Source organism: Athalia rosae, chromosome 4 (assembly GCF_917208135.1).
Source record: "Athalia rosae chromosome 4, iyAthRosa1.1, whole genome shotgun sequence".
In the NCBI taxonomy this organism is placed as follows: domain Eukaryota; kingdom Metazoa; phylum Arthropoda; class Insecta; order Hymenoptera; family Athaliidae; genus Athalia; species Athalia rosae.
Window position 1 is genome coordinate 13690480 of NC_064029.1, and position 22536 is coordinate 13713015.

The 22536-nt window shown below is 42.9% G+C and overlaps 1 protein-coding gene across 10 annotated transcripts in view; it reads left to right on the forward strand.

The window, feature by feature from the left end:
* Positions 1–22536, forward strand: part of LOC105693636 (POU domain, class 6, transcription factor 2) — a 98307-nt gene that overhangs the window by 67442 nt on the left and 8329 nt on the right. For 8 of the 10 annotated variants that reach the window (XM_048654767.1, XM_048654769.1, XM_048654771.1 and 5 more), the window contains 6 exons: positions 18309–18486; positions 18584–18757; positions 18875–19066; positions 20411–20572; positions 20692–20999; positions 21132–21354. In XM_048654767.1, the coding sequence (XP_048510724.1) occupies positions 18309–18486; positions 18584–18757; positions 18875–19066; positions 20411–20572; positions 20692–20999; positions 21132–21354 (1237 nt within the window). The remainder of the gene's footprint in view (positions 1–18308; positions 18487–18583; positions 18758–18874; positions 19067–20410; positions 20573–20691; positions 21000–21131; positions 21355–22536) is intronic. The other 2 variants (XM_048654770.1, XM_048654774.1) reach the window with 1 other exon arrangement.

Here is a 22536-nt window from a genome sequence, read left to right on the forward strand (position 1 = left end):
ACAATGTAGGTACGTGTAACGCGAACGCGATAACCCGGCCTGCGTTCCCAGAACGCGAATCGAGGATCCTCGTGCGGTTCCGTTTTTTCTTGGGCAACCGATGGCGTTGTTCGCGACGAGGAAACAAAAAAAAAAAAAAAACATTTCACGTATTTCGTGTCATCGCGAATTCACCCGTCACGCTTTTCACCGAGACGGAATTCAGAAATTTTTCAAAATAATTCACCCATTCCGAATCAGTTTTTCAAATCCGTTTTTCGCACTCGGGATCCCGTCGATCGATTGAAAAAACTTTGAAAACTAAAGAGAGGACGGTTAACGCAATTTGTTTCGAAGTTCTAACTAATTTTGAGAGAAGATTTTGGCGGTAAAGAAGTTTTTCTTTCTTTATTCCCCTCGCTTCGGCCGAACGTTCGAAGTTTCGTGTTTAAACGAGTGGATCCGCGCCACCGGTACTTTGGCAATTAGTTAACGACTCGGTCGATGATATCGATTCTCTTTTGATCGTGGACCTTGAGTCTGACCTTGATTAACCCCGAGTTGAGGTACGGAATCCGGAATTTTCGGGGGTAAAACTTTTTCAAGGTAGTAAATATAACCCGGCGAGTTTATGCGAAGAATATATTTTTCAACTTGTAAAGTATTGTAATATCGTAGCCCGAACCGTGTGGTTACTTCCGGCTCCTTTACTCGTAATTCTCGTTTTGTTTTTCGTACTCTTTAAATAAAAAAGTAATTGAGCGCAGTTCGACGGTACAACGATCGTAATTATAACAAACCCTCGAAATCCTTTCTTATACCTTTATATTACGAGCTCGTAAGTTCCAAGCTCGAAACTTGGCCCGTGATTATGGTATAATGCGAGGTTAAAACAATGCTCGCTTTTCGCGGTGGGTATGCGTGATATCATGTACACATACCTAACCCACCTAACTCGGGCTCTACCGAAACCCCTTCTCGAAACACAAAAGCGTTTTATATTTCAAACTCGCTATATTCCACGTACACCCTCCCCCCCCCCACGAGCTTAGACGTGCAGGTGTAACTTGGGCCTACGAAGCACATGTTTTCCAGAAAATTACAACAAAAATCGATTACGGAAATTAGCGCATCCGAATTATTTGCCATCTTCGTCTGTAACATTTGCCGTCGAATAACCTACAGCGAGATTATTGATGATTTTTTTTTTTTTTTTTATTCTTTTTTTTTTTCATCCACATTCGCGGATTTTTATTTCACACAGCCGTGATGATTATACCCCTGTATTCTGTCCGATTAATCAAATAATAAGCGTATCGCATTGTTTTATTTAATTAAAAATAATGAAGCTTTTCTGCAAAACATCGCTCTCATTTGGAAACGATGGACGTATATACGTATATATAGGCATGTAATACGGGGAGGCATATCACACGTCTGTATGTACATTTTGCATTTTGTGTAAGGTACGTGTATGTGTGAAATTGCGCGCAGCGTGTACGCGTGCACGTCACATATATTAGGGCCGATGGTGTGTTACAAAAGCTTTTATCAATACGACATTTTTTCCAATTTAATTGCGCATTCTCGTACAGAGTAATCCTATTTTTTCCCATTACTCCTTTTATTCTATTTTTTTTTTTTGTTCGTTTTTTTTTCAATCGGTGTCTATCTGACGACTATATTGCAGTTTTATACGAGCCGCTATAAAACTTAGGTTCGTATAACGTGCATCTGCAACGCTCCGAAATGAAACCGCACGTTTTGTAGTCGCACATTTTTCGAAACGATTCGAGTGCGATTGCGAGAAAAAAAAAAAAAAGGTAACGTCCAAGCAGAGAAAGTAATTTTGGATGAAGTAATTACGAGTCTTTTTTAGTTTGCTTCTTTTTTTTTTTATTTTTCGTTTGTTCCACGAACCCCTTGACTTCCAGCCAACGCGGGGAAATTCGTAGCGAACGATTTTCGTATTTTGGCGAATTTGAATGTTAAAATGAAATAGTTGGGAATGCGGAGGCGAAATCGGTTGGTCGTGTCACGGGAACACGCGGATTTCAATAGACTCGATGTAACGGCACTCTTTGTAGGTACTTTCCAATCGAATGAACTGATTTTTAAATATAGAGAGACACACCTTGCCACACGGACATCGAGGTTTCGGCGCGTCCGACGACACCGGCCGTTGCCGAAGCGGCGAAACAACGTCAAAGCTTTTTTGCAAGCTGCTCCGCTCCGTTTGCCTCGATGACCCTCGAAAAAACCTCACCATCCGTGGAATCTTTTGTTTATAATTTTTTGATCATTATCCAATAAAGGCCACAGAATATCAGCCACCTACACGGAAATTCTAATTCGCGGATAGACGTTGCAGAACAGAAATATGAAAAAAACAACAGAAGAAAAAAATATCCCAACGACCTAACGTATTTTTTTTTGTTTTTTTTTTTGTTGTTTATTTCAAATTTTCGTTTCCAAACCATTTTTTGCCAAGCTATACGTATTGTAATACCTGCAGTCAACCGGTCGCCGCGATTATACGAGCAGAATGAATTTCTATAACCCAACCAGCCTCTGTGAATTTTTCTATTTTTTTTCATTACGGTATTCTCTTCTTTTTTCGCGAAAATTGATTGCCCGGATAATACCGAGGTTGGAAACAGCCATGACAAAAATTGACGCTAATTGGAAATTGTCGCGCACTCGTACACAGCCGTCACTCGCGCATAGCAGATGTGTATTGTCCGCTATATTCGAATAGTTTGCAGTCTGAAAAATCCATACATAGAAATTTTCGACGATAAACTTCGATATAGACGGAGAAGAATCTTCACTTACGCGAAAAGAAAGACGAAAAATCACGTGCGAGACGGACGGAGAAACGCTGTCACGTTTCGATGGATATTACATTTAGTCGCGGTACATGTACGCGCTCAATTCAAATAAAAAGCACGGTTAAATTACATGCATTTGGTATAATATTATAATAGGATTTAAAACGATATAGTGCAGCGGCGTAGTTCGCCGGGATACAAATTGGTTTGTCCTGAACTGACGTAGCGGCCCGCTATAGTGTACACGGGGGTGCAGGACGGAATGGAGTAAAAATAATACGTTTGCTCGGCATTATATTTGTTCAATTTCGCATTCCCTCTTTTTTCCATTACTTTGATATTTTGTAAAATCAATTTTTCGTACACTGCTATAATTCCCTTTCTCTTTTTCGTTTTTTTCGTTTTTTTTTTTTTTTCTCTCTGTTTCTCATTTTATTCGTACCCCGCGATGCTTTATACAAATCGCGCTGTAAAATCTCATTATATTCGTGTGCACAGCAGACATTATTTTCAATACCAGAAATAGTTGCATTTTTTTATCGCGCGCCCGCGCTACGGCGTAGGCACCACCGCACATCGATATACATCCGTAAAATATCTGTGAACAATGTACATATATCTGTTTCAATAATAATTTATTTTAGTTTAACCTTTTTGCGCAATATTTCTGTACACGTATATATCTATATACGTTTTAATTTCCACGGGATATAACGAGTGTGATTATTTATTTATTTGTTTTATTCATTATTTTGTTTGTAATTCGTTTTCACATTGAATGTACACCCTCAAAAGTTTCATCGTGTGCATGTACATACAAATGGTACATATATCACTTGATGGGGTACACGAAATCGTGGCAGGTATTTCACTTTTCTCCGGCTGCTGAGGCCAAAAGAAAAAAACTACCCACACTCACAAGAATAACTCGCAGGTGTGAAATAAGTGCGGCGAATTCCGAGGGGGGGGGGGGGGGAGGGTTGGGTCAAGTGTGTTACTAAATATCGATTCTGCCGGAGGAATTAACACGCAGTTTTACTCGATAAACGTCTCGTTTTGCCACCCTTCTCAAGCCCATTCAATCCCGACGCGTATAGGGATATACGGGGAAAGGAAGAGGGGCGGTGGAGTAGAGCGGTGGCCGAAGGGAGGGGAGGATGTCGACTCTTCTTCGACCTCCCGATCTCTCTTTCCCGATGTACGGCTGTGTATACGTGTCCTCCTTTTTCCGCCGTATAATTCCTCGCGTCTCCCTAAATTTCCTCTCTCTTTATCTGGCTCACCTATAAACCCGGGGGTGGAAACCCGCGTAAAGTGAGATGGACACTGTTAAGCTCAGGTTGGCAACGCGACCGAGGGGTTAATGGCGCGTCGTTGCGTATTCCAACGGTGTTTGTTTCCTCGGAGTTGGCAATAAACTAAGATAAATGAATGTTCGTAGGCCTGCCACGCTATTATTCCTTCTCTCCGTTGCCGTTGCCGTTGCCGTTGCTGCTGTTGCTACTGCTGTTTATATTTAGTTACATTACGATGCAGGAATACGAGACATACATTAAAGGTTCTTTCCTCTATATATATATATATATATGTATACAACTTGTTCCACCTTCAATCATTCCAACTACAAATCGCTATCTTCGGGAACAAATTTCAGGGGAATCGAAACCCCCCCTCCCCCAGCGTCAACCCTCGATCCGGGCGCCTTCTACTCGGCGACAAAAGGATAAGACCAGAACCGAAAATTATCGTAAAATAATTCGTACAGGATGTAGATGCTTAAGTTCAAATACAGCCACGAGCATGTAACCATCGTAGGTGTGTGTATAACGATGTCTTTTTGGGTATAGGTATATACATGTATACGCGCACGTTAATTAACAGTATTCAGAATTTTGCACAAAGGTTTATAATTACGCAACGTAGTACAGAACGATAGACTTAGTGTCCCGCTCATGTAGAGTTATGCGGAGAATGTTATGTCTTTGATCGTAGAGTACGTTGAATTTTTCATGGGTTCTTTTCGTTGTTTCGCCAACGTCGATGGGACGAAGAATCGGGAACGATCGTTTCGTACCCGCGTTCCCGACGCCCCGGTTGATGAGGATTTCGTAGATTATTAGCGAGCGGATATTTAGGGGTATTGAAATAACAAAGATTTGTATTAAGTTTAGTCAATAGTTGTCCGTCCAACTGAGTTAGCAGTCGCATTAATTAATTATAATTAAGTTTTAGTTGACGTGGGCGTGGAGAATGGAATGAGGTAAGCAAGGTAGCTACGCGACTCGCATTCTGAGCATTACCGATATTATGCAGATTTTACCAACCCCCCTTCCCCCCTCTCCTCTCTTATACTATCGCCCCCCCCCCCCCCTTTCCCCCTTTCCCACCGACACCCGCGCCTACTGCCAACCGAGTTAGAGAATGAATTATTTACTTATTTACGGTACATAAACGCAGACTTACAAGTAATTTATTCGGGGTTATATAGCCAAAATTAAGCATAACTTTGTTCGCACTTTGTTTAACTTTCGAGTAAGCGTTACACGAATTTCCGTTCACGCATTTCCAAAGGAATCCTCCTCGGATGAAGTCAGGACTACGACCTCTTTTTGTCCAACGATCATGAACAAAAGTGGGCACCTCATACCCACCCCGAAACATCCCCTCGTTCTCTCTCTTTCTCTCTCTCTCTCTCTTCCTCACCCTTTCCGTCTGCTTCTGCTGCAGCAAACATTCTCACTTGAAATTTCAGACGTTTCTCTGTTAACGACGCGACGTTCAATTTCTTTTTTGGTATTATTACAGGTTACGACATTTGTTTAGTGCAATGAGGCATCGATCCTGAAGTTCGAGTCAAGATGGAAAAAATGTGAACGCATTTGTTTCTTTTTTTTTTTTAAAGAAAATTTGTTGGAATGACGAAGTTTTCTATTTCGTTTCGAAAATCTAAGGATTTGATAGAGATTTTTTGGAGACTGCGAAAAACTGTTTTACTCTCGTTCTTTGTTTTTTACCGTTCTTCTCGGACACTCGGCGCGCACCAGTCTCGAAATGTTATATAATCTATTTCGTTGTTCATCCATCGTTGAATGTATTTAAATGCAACAGGGGAAGGATTTACTTGTTTTCAAAACTTTGAAATAAGCTTAATCTACCAGACGGGTGCAGGCAACCTTCATCGGTGCATCATGATCCAGAGAAAGTACCTCAAATTCAGACGGTCGAGGTTCACCACAGTGTAAACTACGGGAAGATGCATGCCGGGATATTAACACCATCATCGCCGCTGCATATTCATGCCGTATTATAATGAAAACTGAGTTTATTACCGAAGATTAACAGCTTCTTACGCCGCTGATAGTCTACAATATTACCTGGTAACCGCTGTTCATTTTTTTTCCAAGCGAGCTTTTCCGGATTCGAAAAATAACCGATCCCAGATGTCGGTAAAAAAAAAAAACCCTCAAAAACGACAATTTACACTAAAAATAATAAAATAGTTGCGGCATGGAATCCGTTTCAACGGAGCGAAAAAAATTGAATAAAATAACAATTTACACACGGTTCATCGATACAAGGTTTGCATTTCATTATTTAATTTATTCGCGTTATCTTTTCGCAGGTTGAAGATGGCCGGGTTTGAGTTGGTTCGTTCGCTCGTTCGTTCGTTCGTTCGTTCGTTCGCTCGTTCGGTGGGCAATTATAATATGAAAGGCATAAATCAGCGGCTTTAATTAACGCATTATTATTATCGTCATTATTCGGGGAAATTATAATATATCCTCAATGAGTCTGGAAGGAACGAGTTGTCTTTTGTTTTTCGGCACAATTAGAAATGGAATATTCAATATATACCACGGCGACGACGTTGTTTAGCTATCTGCGTCTGCGGAGTATCTCCAGTTTACTGCAATAAAACGGGACGTGCGATACATTAGTTCGTGGCTGAAATAATTTTTAAACACACAACACATCAATTTGTCTTCCTCAAAGTACGCTCGGTCGTTCGCAGTCTCGTTGCGAAATTATACGGCTACTCAAATTCGCCCCCGAAATTGAATTTTACCGCGTCACATCCGCTCCGTGGCGCATTTTGTAATTCATTATTTCGATCCGATTGACCCAGATTTTATACGCCGCGCGAACGATTGTCGTTCGAAACGAAATTTGAAACAAGAAGAAACGAAGAGCGTACGCGATGAGGTACTACTTTATCGTCATTCGGTGGCGTTATGCGACGGCAGATGAATTACGAAACGTACTCACACGGTACAGCGAAGCGAATGAAAAAAAAAAGAAAAAAAAAAAGAAGAAATCGACGGAATTCCACATTAATCCCGTAGTGTCTTCCAATTTGCGCGTATTTCAGAAATATCGTCCACTCCAAACTCATAATCAAGTAATCACAGATGCTATTGCAACGGTAGCAGTTATAGGTGGATATGTACGAGGAATATCGAGTGCAACGTTGTACGTAATTTCAGGTATATCAGCTAATTCTCCATCAACAACTGCGCCACTCACCGACGATTCTCAACCTGATCTCCTTTCCTCGCAGCTGTTCGCAACTCGAATAGCTTTTAAACTTATTATACAGCTGCATACCCGGTGGATGATATCAATGAAATCGTACGAAATATACGACGGTGTGCGTGTATAATGTGAAATTTACCACGTGCAAAATACGCGCGCGTAGGTCATACGCGAATTATAATCCGAATAATTTTTTTTGTTTTTTTGTTTCATTTTTGTTTTGTTTTGTTTTTTTTTTTTCACTTTAAACATGGAATATTTTTTAATTAATCGAGTTATTGAACTGTGTAGCGATTGAATTGCATTAAAGTGTCTGCGCGTACGGTCGCGAGCTAGAACGCGTAATTTTCTGTCATTAAGGTACCGGTAGCGGCATTTTTACTCCCCTCGACGCCAATCGGAGGGCCCGAAACGTTCGCTAAAGCTCGATTTTTCGCTCCCACCCCCCCTGGCCGGGTATTCGGGTCTCTTTCCATCTATACGCGTAGATACATCGCCTGGAGCCTGCAGCGATGATCCCTCTACTCGCAGCTACCCCTTTACTTTGCTCTCTTCTCCCTCGCCCCTCTTCCCTCTCTCTCCCCTCCGCTCGTCCATACACTGCAGTTCCGCTATAATTACCTATTCAGTTGCGTGGAAAGATCCGCAATTTCGCCGATAGCACAATATATATCGCGATACTTGACTACAAGGTCTTTGACATTCCACTTCGTAAATTTAACTCCCTATTCATTCCAACCACCCCATTCCACGCCGATTCAGACGCCGGTATTTCTTCGCCTGTTTAACGATTTTTCATTACAAATGAAATTCGGCGATTCGATGGTCAAAAAATTTTCCAAAAAATGACCACTGGGCTGAAACCCAAAAAAAAAAATAAAATACGTTTCATATTTTCAGGTGAACAACAAAATAGAGGGTTGAATATGACGAGGCAGGGGGTTGTGAGTATCAAGTTTAGATCGGTCATTCGCTTCGAATTGTCCATGTGTAGCGGGGGTGGGGGGATGGAGACGACGGGTTGTACGGAAGCGCGTACGTATAGAGTCGGTTATACCTTATATCTTGGATGGTCTAACCAAACTTAATTGAATTCCAGAGCGAATATATAATATATGTAGTCTGCTTGCATAATTATGCGGGAAGGTGACAGTGGTTCTCAATTAACAATTTCGACTCGTGGGAATCGGTGAATAATTAGTCGAAAACATATTTCGCAAAATTTTGAGAACCACTTCCGGAATTAGATATACAATAATGTAAGCAGAGCTCCGCTCCTGTAGAGTAAGGGTTGGCGGCGAGGTCATGTATATTCATGCATTCGCCTCATCCCCCCCCCCCACTCCCCCCGTACACACATCTCACACCCCCTCCCACCCCCTCACTCTCTCTCTCTCTCTCTCTCTCTCTCTCTCTCTATCTCTCTCTATCTCTATTTCTCCACTTTCGACGATTTGCGGACCCAAACACCGAACCGTGGTAGATACGGCGATAGATTCATGTGCCACATGCGTATTTTGCAAATATTATACCTAAGGAGAGAAGCGATCGAAATGGTCCATCGGTTAGCTTGTGAAAAATGTCAAATCAGGTCTGTGTCAATTTTACCGAAGCGAAACATACCTCCTCTGGATATCCGAAAACTTTTCCGGGCACCGAAAAGAATACAGCAAATTCACTCCGTTCATTGCGATCCGGCGCATCGACCGCGTCGGTCTAATTCTCAGGGAGAACTGAAGGTTACAAATTCAAAATACAGCTGATGTTTACAACGCGCTTACGTACGGAACGAGCGAAATGAATGGAGTTATTGTGTCGTACCGTGAATAGCAAAATATTCCGAGAGCAGTGGAAAATTTTCGGATCTTCGACATTCATTTGATTCATCTGGTATCGATGAATAGTTATTAACGGATTGCGTAAGTCTTGATGCGAAATATTCTGCTACGCGTAAATCGGATGTACGAGAATGAATTCGGTGTGCGAAAATAGCCGAGAAAGAAATTGTTCAAATTTTTGACGATCGCCAGATAGAAAGTTATACTCGGTCGCGTCCCTGTGCGATAATATTTGATAATGATATGCCAGAAGCTTAATACCTTTATATTTAGTTGCGCGGCCCTGTGCTTCCGCCGACCCTTCTCCAATTAAAATTTTATAAAACTTGTTTCTGCAATAATGAAGCTAATACTCGCCATTATATTAATTAGTACTCATGATTATTAATGACCGCTATTCTTATGCATAAAATCAAACTTCGATAACAGAGTTAAAAATCTGGTGAATATTCATTTCCCCGCGTGCGTCCCGACGTTTTCGCGCGAATTGCGAGCGGTGCGGTGGGCCCCGTCCACGTTGCGAAATCGATTGAATAATTACACAAAAATCCGATCTTGATACACCGCTTCGTCGAACTTCCGTTCCTCTTTCTTCTCCTTCTCCTCCGTTTCTCATTCCATTTTTTTTTTTTTTTTTTCACCATCTCGCGTCACACATCCGTCTTAACCCGGCGCTGAAAAAAAAATTGGCGGGAAAACGAGTCGAGGAATATATTCGCGATGATTCCGCCATAGATTTTTTTTTGCTGAAATAAGAATGAGAATAGAGAAATACAATGATTACGTTACACGCTTGGGTTTTTGTACGTATAACGTAATGTACGTTGAAACGCACCGTTTCAGTTCTAATCCAGATATAATGGAAAACCGTCAACACAACCGAACTTGGTGTACCGCGTGCTGTTTACTCTGATCCTTTCTTCGAGGTGAATTCTCGGTACATACGTGTGTTTTCATATTGAATTCAATCTCACGTTCAATGTAAAGGTATGCTGCGAATGTGTGCTGCATTCTCAGGATTGCTCTGCACTCTCATATACGGTCGCATATATAATATAATATATTAGTCGTAACGAGAATAATAATTGCAATCTGCGACCGAACGATATGGCGCACTTTCACGATTCTCCATAATGCATTTAATTCGTCTATACGTGCATGCGTCGGGTATTAAATTAGTTCCTGTTTCGATAGAAATGTATATAGATACGATCTAAACGAATAGTTATTTTTCTCTCAGATCGCTGGCTTCGGATATACCCGTACGTAATGCAGAGACTGGTATGAGAAAAATTTTATTCCAAAACGTGAAAGCGTCGTAGATTTTTTATGAATCTATTTTTTTCTTTCACGACGAACAAAAGATGAATATACAATCTTTCTCCCGGACAAGGAATCGGATTTCCGAAAATTCGAGAGTCACCGATACGGAAAAGAAAATTGGGAGTTTTCGCTCACGGAGAAAGAGTAAAATGGGGGCGGGAGGGGTGCGTAACGTTGGTATCGAACAATGCATATTTTATATATGTATATATATATATAGAATATTATTCTCCTACCAGGAGTAGACATGTTGAGCAGTTGCAATCTACCCTTTCTATCAGTTCTAATTTATGTTGAGTAAGGTACCTACCTACCTTCGCCCCCAGACTACCACTACCCACCTACCCTCTCCATTCTGGTTGGTCGGGAGCTCGGTAATGTTTCAAGTAGCTCGTCTGTTGTTAATTTACCCCATCGGGGCTTGATGGGGGTCTGTCTACCCGATGCTGTTTCTGCCGCTTTTACCATCACCATCGCGAAACACCCCTTTATACGATATATATACGCCACTCTTCTGTATACGTTTCCTATACAGAGTTATAATATACACACCGAAAAGGAAGCGTATAGGAAACGTCCCTCTGATTTTACTCCTACAAACATTTAATCGTTTTAACAAAAGTTAAAATTTATCCGCTATAATAATACCCTAAAAACGTTACGAATGAATTTCCTCAATTTGGGAGACCTATTTCGGAGGCGAAAAAAATAAAAAAAAGAAGAAGGAGTAGCAGAAAAGCAAAATATGCAGTCCATTACACAAGCTTGATACCCGCTTCATAATTGATGCCACTTTGGTAACTGAATCTAATTTTCATTGTGCAAAATTTATATATCTATAGCTTTCGAGCATCCGACAAACATGCAACTTATTAAAGTATCGACCACCTTCACCCCCGCTTTTATAGGTATACACATAATACATATATATATATATACATATATAACCAAATTTAGTTGGTCCTTGCAGCACACAGAGACTGCAGGGGTCTCAGCTACTGTGTGTTGGTTGGCGAGAACCGAGATGGTGACAATGAAACCCTTTGTTCAAAGGCAAAGCCCTATTCTTCCTTCTCAATTAAGTACCTGTGATTTGCATAGGTATATATCTAACAACGTGAATATTGAGTTCCATAGATACGCCGTTCGGGGTGGCGGAGGGACCGAAATTACGAGCAATCATTCCTGAAAATTTCGCCTATTACAACCCTCCAGCCTGATAAACAGATTTTCGTCGCATCGCGATACCAAGTTTTTTTTTCTTTCAAAGATTCGCGTATTCGCAGGAGTTTCGCGAGACGAAATCTCTTTCTTGAGTGTTTTATTTTTTAGCTCGGCCTCGGGAATCCGAATCAAAACTGATTCATCTGTCTGGATAAATTGAGCAGTCGTCAATTTTTTTGCTTTTTGGAGTAAAAATATTCTGTTAACTAGGTGGGACTAATTCGTAGCTCAATTTACTCCGACGGGTTCATCTTTCTGAGGTCAGAACACGTTGAAAAAGTCTCATGCGATCGATTTCAAAAAGATTTTATTTTTTTTATTCGATGATGCCAGGGTGTTCTTATGTATTTTTTGAGCTCGGGAATCGGAATCCGCTGACCGAAATGAAATTGAAGGAGCTATCAGCAGTTTTTCACGCTAAAAAGTAGACGAATCGAAATATCTTGACCAGTGTTGATCGTAGCTTAACAAAAATCGTACGAAGATCGTAGAGAATTTCAGTCCTACATTCGACCGAAAGTAGCAAATAAAATACATCACGTGCAACGGAAAGGGATTTTGATTAGCGGCGTTTCAACTTTTCTCCTTCTGGTTTCACACATACACCAAATGTATAAATGTGTACGTAGGTATGCATATACACATACATGGATATATTTACCCTGGTGTACGTACACGTACACCTTATGAAAGTACCATAAACATATGAACGAGACCGAACCCTTTTCTCCACCCACTATTCACGTTCTCTCCCCCGGTCGTGGGGTGACCGAGTAGGGTGGAACATTAATATCGCGAAATGAAGCTCATTTGCATATAAATAAGGTGGGGGGGGGGGGGAGGGGGGGGTGCAGGATGAGCCTTCCTTTCACCTCTTCTACCCACCACTCCCCCATTTCTCTTCTCCTCCGATCCCATCCCCTCTCCCTCTCCCTCTCCCTCTGCCTCCTTTTCTCCCTCGGTCCCCGCAGGACTAATTACACTCACAGACAAAGCAGTGACTCGCGGAGACGCGGGAACGGTCAGTGCCCCAACTACCCGATGTTATAATATATGTAGATTTATAGATATTATTTTTGCCGTACATTATATTTTTCAACATTCACCATAGGCTGGAGGGATATAGACAGATGTGAAATTTCGGGTAGAGTAATTCGACGGAATCGAGTCGCGCCCTCCACACCGGGCTGTGTAAAAATTTTGCGATTCAGCTTTTATCGCAAATAAATTGTTCAACTCAAAAAAAAAAAAAAAACACATGATTCTTCAGAATCGAGTCACTGGAAGAACGCTATGAACAACCGCATCCAAAACTTGATCGTTTTCTCAAGTGTTGATGTCTCGTTCGAGATGCTCGAAACGAATGTCGAATTCTTGCGAAAAATCCCGAAATGATTTGCATTACAATATTTCCCGACGACGTTCGAGATGTCGCAGCGGCCGGGGAGACCGGATTGCAAAACGATAAAGTACGACACTGACACACGTGCGTCGTTGCCTCTGGGATATTATACTGACCGGATGGATATTAGTAGGTAGTCTCCGCACCTATCGTTTATTAAGCGCAAACAGATATTAATGTATTTTTACACACAGGAACGGTTTCGTTGTGCTGGCTGCTCGGGGGGGTTCGAAGCCAAATCCAATTACTTTTATTCGGGCGAAATGAGTGCAGCTCAAGTCATTAATACTAATCAATGGGCGGACCAGGCGCGCCATAGGAATTACCCATAACTCAACCGGTTAAATTACTTTATTGCAAAAAACTTGTGTTTTTGCCAATGTGTGTTGTGCTCTGCAGAGTATAGAGAGCGTATATGGAGAAAGAGAGAGAAACACACACGCTCAGAGGGAGAGGGAGAGGGAGAGAGGGAGAAAGAGAGAAAGAGTGAGAGCGTAAAAAAAAAGGAAGAGAGGAAGAGAACGGATTCGCGGGGTAGGTTGTGTTATACGTTGGGCACAGCGCGATGCCACATTGCGAACTGCGAACTACTACGTTGCTGTTACTCCGCTACTGCAGGGTTGCATTGTGGGTATTGTTGTATCGCGTACAGGGGGGCGGCTCGCGATAAGTAATGTTTATTGTAACCTTTTTCCTACTATTTTTTATTTTTTTTTCCCCCGTTTTCATTTTGTTTTTGTTTTTTAGTTTTTATTTTTGTTTGTTTTTTTTTTGTTTTTTTTGTTTTTTTTTTATCTAACCGAGTGCAGTTGCAGCATTTTTCGCATTAGCGAGATGGGGCGCAGTCTGCTAACGATTTTTTGTTGTCGAACGCTGAATGGCTTCATGTAAATTTACAACCAGCTATATCCCTATACCTTCAGGCACCGGTGTTGCACTCTTTCTCTCTCTCTCTCTCTCTCCCTCTCTCTACGCATTCTAGTTTAAACATCACATACCTAACCCCCTCTTGCGTTTTCTCTTCGTTTTTTGTAAGTTTTTCTCTCTTTTTTTTTTTTTATTTCTTTTTATATGTGGGTCACGCTCGCGTACGATATAATACACACGGGCTAACGTAGCCCGTACGGCCAATCACTATCGCGTATGCACCAAGTCGTGGAATAAACGACTTACCTGATTCATTTTATTTCGCATGTATGTAGTTGTTTTATTTTTCTTATTTCTGTATTTTTGGTTTTTCTTTTTCATTACGTTCCAGTTATCTGCGTTAGGGTATTCGTTTTTTTTTCGATCCTCGCAAATATAGATTGTACGAAATTTCGCGAGTAATTTAAAAAAAAAAAATTGCAACCCCGACCCCACGGAGAGGGTGGGGTTTACGGAATACACTATCCGCTATGTAGATAGGATCGGGGTGAACTTTACGCTTTGTTGTATATTTATTGTATTTTAATGTGCGACTTGGCAATTGAAGACGGACGAAGGATAAAAAATGAGAAATAAAGATGGGTAAAAACTCCGGAGAAAAGGATTAATTGGAGGATCGGTTTATGTTAATGATTAGGACGGGATGATGGGTTGTCGCCAAATTGGAAGATCGGAGATATTCCGTGTATATACCGCACTTTGAAATAATTATGTCTAGCGATTAATAATTCATTTACAACGAGAGAGAGAGAGAGAGAGAGAGTTGTATATATATATCCATCGAGTGAAATTGATTCTCCGATATTTTCGGTCTCTCCGGAGCGCCGCGGGTTCAGCCCCGTCGAAAAAGAAAGGAAGGAAGGAAGAGGAGAAAGGGTAAAAAGTCGGATTTCTGCTCGCGAGAAGAGAACAAACAGCTTTTACGATCCAATCAGCCTGATTATGATTAATTTTTACGTCTCTTTATATCACGGTATTATAGTGACGGCAGCTACTGCAGGTCATAAATATACATTTTTCCGGCTGGCAAAAATATTTCCACGTGTATTTCCAAGCCGAATATGTATATCGAACTGGTTCGTTCGACCAACTCGAAGCCTCCCTCGCCTTTGCCCCCTTGCCGAATCAACTTTATTAAAATCAACGCGTAGCGGAGTCGGAGCTCCGTGCTCTTCGATGATCTCCATATGACGGAGGGAGCGCGTTCTCCGCTAGCGAGCTTTTTTACCTACCTACCTGTTCAATATGCAGCTGTAACGTACCACCACCGGGTAGAACGTTTACGAATTTACGCTTAAAATTTGCGAATAACCACTTTGTTTTTTTCCATTATTATCATGATTATCGTGTACGCGTACACCAGCTAACGCAAAACGGGGCGATTGTCATTCGTTGACTTTCGACGGGTTTTATATATTTTTTATGCAATATGAACGAGATTAACGTATGCTGAAAAGGGGCATTCGTTTTTGTTACTGCCCGTAGCAGTCGAGCGTAGAGTGGTTGCCGGTAGTCGGGGGGGGGGGGGGGGGGGGGGGGGGGGGGGGGGGGGGGTGGAAGAGTGGGAAATAAAAAGAAAAAATTTGAAAAAATTTGAAAAAATATAATAAATAAAAAACAAAAAACAAGTGGAGGCTTACGGTTTTGCGTAACACCCACTCCCCGCCGACCACCCCGTACACCTCGTACATCCGGCGAACCGCCAACGACCCAACCCTCGCATTGATCAAGGCCTATACCGCTGTGTTATGCGAAGCTCGCTGCTTCAATTAAAAGAATTATTTGCAAACCTTTGCGCATCGTCGTACACATATATGCACGCGTTCGTGTATATCTACCCCTTCGGCGGTACACCGAATCGACGTTCGTACGAAGATTCTAATTGCCACATTTATGAAAATTTATTTATACTTTCGTCTCTTTCTCTTCTCTATAATAAATCCGGACTTCCGAACGGCTATCGATGTAAATCGTTTAAGGTTTAATTTACAGCGATGCGGAATAAGGAGGAGCCCTCGTTATTCTTTTTTTCAAATATTATCCCTTTTGCAATTTTGAAATCTTCGATATATACTTAATCTGATGGATCTTACAGTACGGTCGATATACACGTTCCAGCATATTTCCATGCCATTATGCAAATAAGCCGCACGTTGGTAACGGATATATGTAGATGCTTTTATGTATATGTATAGGTAGCGAGGTATCGTAAACCTCCCCTCCCCTCCCCTCCACACCCCCTACCACCGTTATACTCGGTCCATCGATTTATTATAATTTAGATTGTTTTCTAAGAATCCATCTATACGTATTATAATACCGTACAAAGTGTCTCGTACATATCGCGCTATACATCATACGCGTACGATGGTACATCATCCATACGTGCAACGGCGAGCGCGCTATCGGGGTATAAATTCTCCACGTCTACGTGTACATTAGACGGAGACGTTAATTGATTCCTGTGAAATGATGTAAATGTGACGGAGTTATCAGCTGGTAAATTTTAACGGGTGATCTTTTGGAACACAGAGAGCTGCGTACCCACCGTGCGCCTATAATATCAATTACTCGAACGTTTTCCACCCGATCGCATACGTCGTCCGATTTTATACATATATATCTGTATATATATATATATGTATATGTATAAGGCTACGAGCAGATACACGTATATTTATAGCGTTGTATGTATAATATACCTTCAACACGTCTCAAAGTCCTACGTACCGCTAACATTATTACAGTAGGTAATGAACTCGTTTCAATGGTTTGTTTGTCGTGACCGGGCACTTCGAGAGACTATAATTTACCAGCATTGACCAGAGCCGATTGATAATTTAGTAGCCATGCCATATGCTTCTATAAAGGAATGCCGCGCGGCGGCCATCAGCTCTCGGCGTTGAATCGAGACAAATTAATACATACATCGCCGCGACAACGTTACACACGATCTCATGGATCGCCGCTTGACTTATTGTTAGTCGCTCTTACATGTGGGCTTCGGTGTAACGTATATATATATATACACGTATATACGCACGACTCCTCGCGCACGAATCGATATCTGAATTTTTTCTTCGATGATTTAAAAAACGAAGAAAAAAAAAAGAAAAGAAAAAGAAACTTAATAAAAAGGGGCGATAAAATATATCGAGCGACTACGGTGTAATTTATCCGCGGAGGTGTATCGTGCTGGGCAGAGGCTATGCATATGATAATTTTCGCGTCGCGGGGATGATGTTGGTAAATACGTAATGATTGTTTTTCGAGTTAATTTTCAACTGTGAGCGATGCGGTAAAAAGTGAAATGTATACGTATATATATATATATATAGAGTGCGATACGTTCGTACACATCACGTTAATGAAGCGCGATATGGGCAATCGAATATTTCACCAAAAATTAAAGCTAATTTTCCATTTATGTATTTACATGGGTTGAAAATTTTCCATCGGGTAAAATTGAACAGGCTCAGAGTGCACGTAATGAAACGAACGCGTGTTTTCGAAGAAGACCGTGTATTCGAATACGTGTCGTTGGCTAATTGCTCGATTTGTCTCTCGAGATAATTAAATGCGCAGTTTGTTTGATTTATTTTTTCTCTTCTTTTTTACTGCCGATTTTTTGATGAAAAATTAACGAATCAACGTCTGCGACGTTGACGCTGAAATCAGCGATACTTAAAACCTGAGAGAAACTATACTTGATGTATCTACATCGTACAGAGCGAAGTAACCTTTTATTGAAATCGGTATTACACAGTATTTGCCATTTCTATATTTCCCAACTATTTTCTCTCGGTTATAATGCACCACCGTTCGCCGCGAAATAACGCCACGTTACGCGCCCGTCGTAACGCAACTCCCGTGCTAAACAGAAACGGGAATGCACGTTGTACGTGACGTTATAGTACGTGAACATACGTGTGGACCGCTGCGGGGAGACGCACAAATGCAGCAGGCTGGGCGACATTCCAACGCTTCGTAGTCAATCCGTTTAATTCCATTCAATTCCGTAACCTTAGAACCCGGCTGGGGTATACAGCGGTTAGTTTACTTTCACGTGGATTTTCCCACGAGGTTAACTCGATCGGCTGTTCAACACTAACGGCGGACAAACTGGAGTTAACATTTTCTAATCACGCAACGAGCGCGGTTATATACTGCAGTTCCGCTTGACATTGCCTCCTCCGCTCGGTGACAACCGCGCCAACGAAACGACTTTATTTTTTCCACTCCTTGTTTCAGGACAGCGACAGAAGCAGCACCGGAAGTCCCGAACCGGGTTCCGGAGGAGCCCTTCACGAACATCAACTCCTCATGGGGGGGCTGAGAAGCCCTACCCAAAGGGAACCGAACACACCCCCCGATAGCGTGGACCATGCCAAAGCCGCTGCCCAGGCGCAGGCTCATCTGAATGGAACGAGTACGTGATCGGGATTCGCTATTTTGTTTTTTATTCTATTGATAATAAACTTTGAAAAACTGATGAAATTAATTTTTCGTTCTCTTCGGATGCACAGTGGCGGGAATGGTGACGTTACAGAATCTTCAAAATTTGGCGAATCTTCAGAATCTTCCTCAAGTAGCCTCGCTGGCGGCAGGACTTCAGGGAATGACCGCCGGTCTTACCAATAATCAACTAATCAACGCCCCGCTCAATCTTACCGTTAGTTCTTCGGGTGAGTTCTCACTAGGTACGACTCACGATGACGAATAACTTTGGGGGTTTTTGTCAGCGAACTTTGCAGCGCTCGGAAAAAATTGGACAGTCTTATCAACTCGAATCGTAAAAGGGGAATTGTTTTTTTCAGGCGGTACGATACCAACGTCGTCGAACACAGCGACGACTTCCCACCTTTTACCACCGAGCTCAACACCGGTGGCAACGTTGCCCCAACTTTTGTCGCAACCGCAACCAGTTGCGATGCCTCAATTCATTCTGACATCCGGACAACTCGTGCAAGGTATTCAAGGGGCGCAGCTGCTGATACCGACCTCCCAAGGTGAGTCCGGAAGAAAGATCCGCGGTACCCTTTGAAAAAAAGACCTTAGAATACGACGGGGTCGAAGATTAATAATCGAGCGACTCTCCGATAGCCGGGAGATGTGCAGGAATAAGAATTTCAAGTATCTTCGAATTTGCGTTGCCACTAGCGTATCGAAATATTACATGAGCGAGTCTGCGCTACCACCACTAATGGCGGGTATCCGAGGCAGACAGGCAGTTCGTTCGGTTAGGTGAGACCAGCGGTCAGCTAGCCTTCCTACGTACCTACGTAGGTCGCCTCTTGTCTCTCTTCCTCCTTTTCCTCCCTCCTCCCTCCTCCCTTCACCCCCTCCCCCTCCCGTTCCCCGGTTCTGGACGTATACCTACCCGCGTTCGACCAGGCAGAGGGCAAACTCTGCAACTAATTTCAATGTATAATTAACGTCTCGCTTGCCACCCCCTCCGTGCCCTAGCGGATGGGGTTTCCTGGGGCACCTCTGTCTCTCTCGTCCTTTCGAGACCCAAACCGAAGTACCCACTCCTCCTGCTGGACGTCACAGCCCGCGGATTCGGCCACTATTCTATCGATTGCAGCTACTACTAAACCTCGTTCCTTCTACGTTGTTCAACGTCCTGGCCGGACCGCGATTCTCTCCGTGCCTTCGAAATTGCTACTCGCACCTAAGTGTTTCGGACTTTATTCGGATCGGTGGGAAACCGAGCGACGCTCTTTGTCGTTCGGTAGCAAGAACACCTTCGACCCGTAGACGAGATCACTTTTAATTCCGGCGATTCGAACGTCGAATGATTGCACAGACACGGAGCCTCGAATCGACGATCCTCGCAGAGAACGTCGAGAGCGGAAGTGTGAATTATATTGTAGGTAACTGAACAGGATAGCGCATCCGAATAAGGGACTTGCTTAGCAACGTTAATATACGTATTAAGTAATATACTCGTGTATACTCATGATCGGTAATCATATTAAGCGCGTGCACCAAGTAATCTGATTAGCGATGCCCGGGGTGATCCGGAGAACTATTCTAAGTATGATTAGGAGTCCAGAGCCGGTACACGGTACCTACTTCCCGCTATTGAGATGGTGATAATAGTTCCCTAACTTCCCTGGTCCTGAGGTTAGAAGCTTTGCCGGTGGTTCGACCGGCTAGCGCGTTCTCTCTATGAGGAGTTTCCACAACTTGTAGAACGGGCCAGTAGTGCCCCTCGTGACGTTCATTAAACCTTGTGCGGCTATACCGGATAAGGGAATAAATTGAAAATAATTTCATCGGATTATCCGTAACATCGACGAAAATCTCGACGGAAAGATTAACCGTATTCCTTAACGATAATCCCGCAGGAATCGCTACCCAGACGATACTAACCATACCGGTGAGTCACGTGACGAACAACCAGATGGTGAATCTAGCATTGAGTAACGGGCAGGTCGTTTCGACGACGTTGGCCAATCTACAATCGATAGCCCAACCCCAGAACATAATGAACACTCCGTCGAGCAACGGTGAGTAGCGGGGTGGGGGTGGGGTGGAAAAGGGGTGGAAATTTTCACCGAGCGGTGTTTTCTTGTCGAGGGGGGGGGGGGTTGGGGGACCACGGCTCTTATCTTTTGACAACTTTCAGTTCCGACGAGCCCCAGTCTCGCTTCCGGTCTCGGTATCAATCCGGCGGCGCTCCCTCATCTTCTCGGTAATAGTTCGGCGAGTCAACAACTCCTGAACGCCATGCAACCCCAACAAATTCTTCAGGCGGCCCAGGCCGCTCAGGTCGCACAGGCCGCCCAAGCCGCCCAAGCGGCCCAAGTAGCTCAGGCTGCTCAGGCCGTTCAAGCCGCTCAAGCCTCTCAACAACCTCTACTGACCACCTCGCCTCAGCCGCACAGACATCGGCACAGTTCACATTCGATTCGATCCAGCACAAGACCTTACCCGGTATCTATGACGAATTTCTACTAAACCGATCTGTAAAATCGTCGGTTACTCGTCCTCGACACGCGACGCGTGTCATCGATTCGATGATATCGGATGTAATTTTTGTGAAATGTTATTTTATTCGTTGCCCAGACTCAGGAAGATCGCCATAGAGAAAGACCGGAGCAATCATCGCCGTTGAACGGATCGGTCGGCTCCGCGGCGTCGGCCTTAAATCGACTGGCTGCGAGTAACGGTGAGATCACGATCACAACCACGCACGGACCAAGCGGCGGCGGCGGCGGAGTCAAGGCGTCACCGAGTAGCTTGCACAGCCCTCGAGACGAAGAAGATGACCTATTGAGCGACTCGCCAAGTGAGTAGTATTACGACGCCCGTTCAAAATATGCGGGTAAAAACGAGATAGCGTGACGACGAAATAGATCGTAGATCAGCTGGGTGAGTGAGCATCTCACGAAGCGGTCGCCTCGATGCCTCCGTTCTTCTTCTTTTTACTCCTCACCTTTTTTTTTTTATCCCGTTCGTTCGGGTGGTATGAAAAAACCAGTTCTTAACGATCGTTCCGTACGCAAACTCATTATTCCATGCCCAAAGCGATTACTGCTACATAATTCATAATCATCGGTAAGGATTTCATTTGTTACTCTCGAAATGAAATCAATGAAGGAGAAAAAAGAAAAAAAAAAAGATACCCCGAGTAACGGAGAACTCGAATCACAGGTATATCGCTGTCTCGGATCTTTTGATTATTTTTTTTTTCGCGCTCGTTTGTTATTACTTTGAAACGGATTTGCATTATTTCGAGAAACCACGATCGTCGCTGTTATCTCCATTGATTTCGATATATTTTTTTGAGAAACTCTAGCCGCGCGGGGTGTGGTCGTTAATGTGGGGAATGGAACGCGCGTACATGCATGGATTGTTGCGTAATAATGAATAATACAGATATATATCTTTCGTTGAGTTCTAATCCGGCGACATTATGGATATAAGAGCAATTAATTAACTGCTACTTATCAAACGTAGCGTGCTCCGGATTTTCTGTTTATTACGCGGAAACGAACGAGAACCACGCGCGGACACAAAACTGGTTAGGCTTGTCCCCTCATGTGGACATTTCCAATCGACCCGTACGCGTTCTATACGCGCGAACACGCGATCGAACAGATTTACGAGGGAAATCGAGGCGATACTGGATCTTTTAACGAGATCAGCGAATATCATTATATATTATATACGCGTATATAATATATATATATATATCTGTATACCGACGCCGCTATGCCACTTCTTACGGTAGAGGGTTGGCCCCATCACGCGTCCCATTTTGCCGGGGTGACCAACGTGAATAAAAAATAAGAGGAGGAGAAAAAAAAAACGGGGGGGGGGGGGGGGACATTGTTTCGTTCGTCGCGAGTTGTCACGAGAAGGAAGGAGAGGGGAAAAAAAAAAAAAAAAAAAAGGGATGGGAGGGACCGAAATTGTATAATTCATTTGACTGTGAGCCGTTCGAGAATATAATTATAAGGAATTTTCC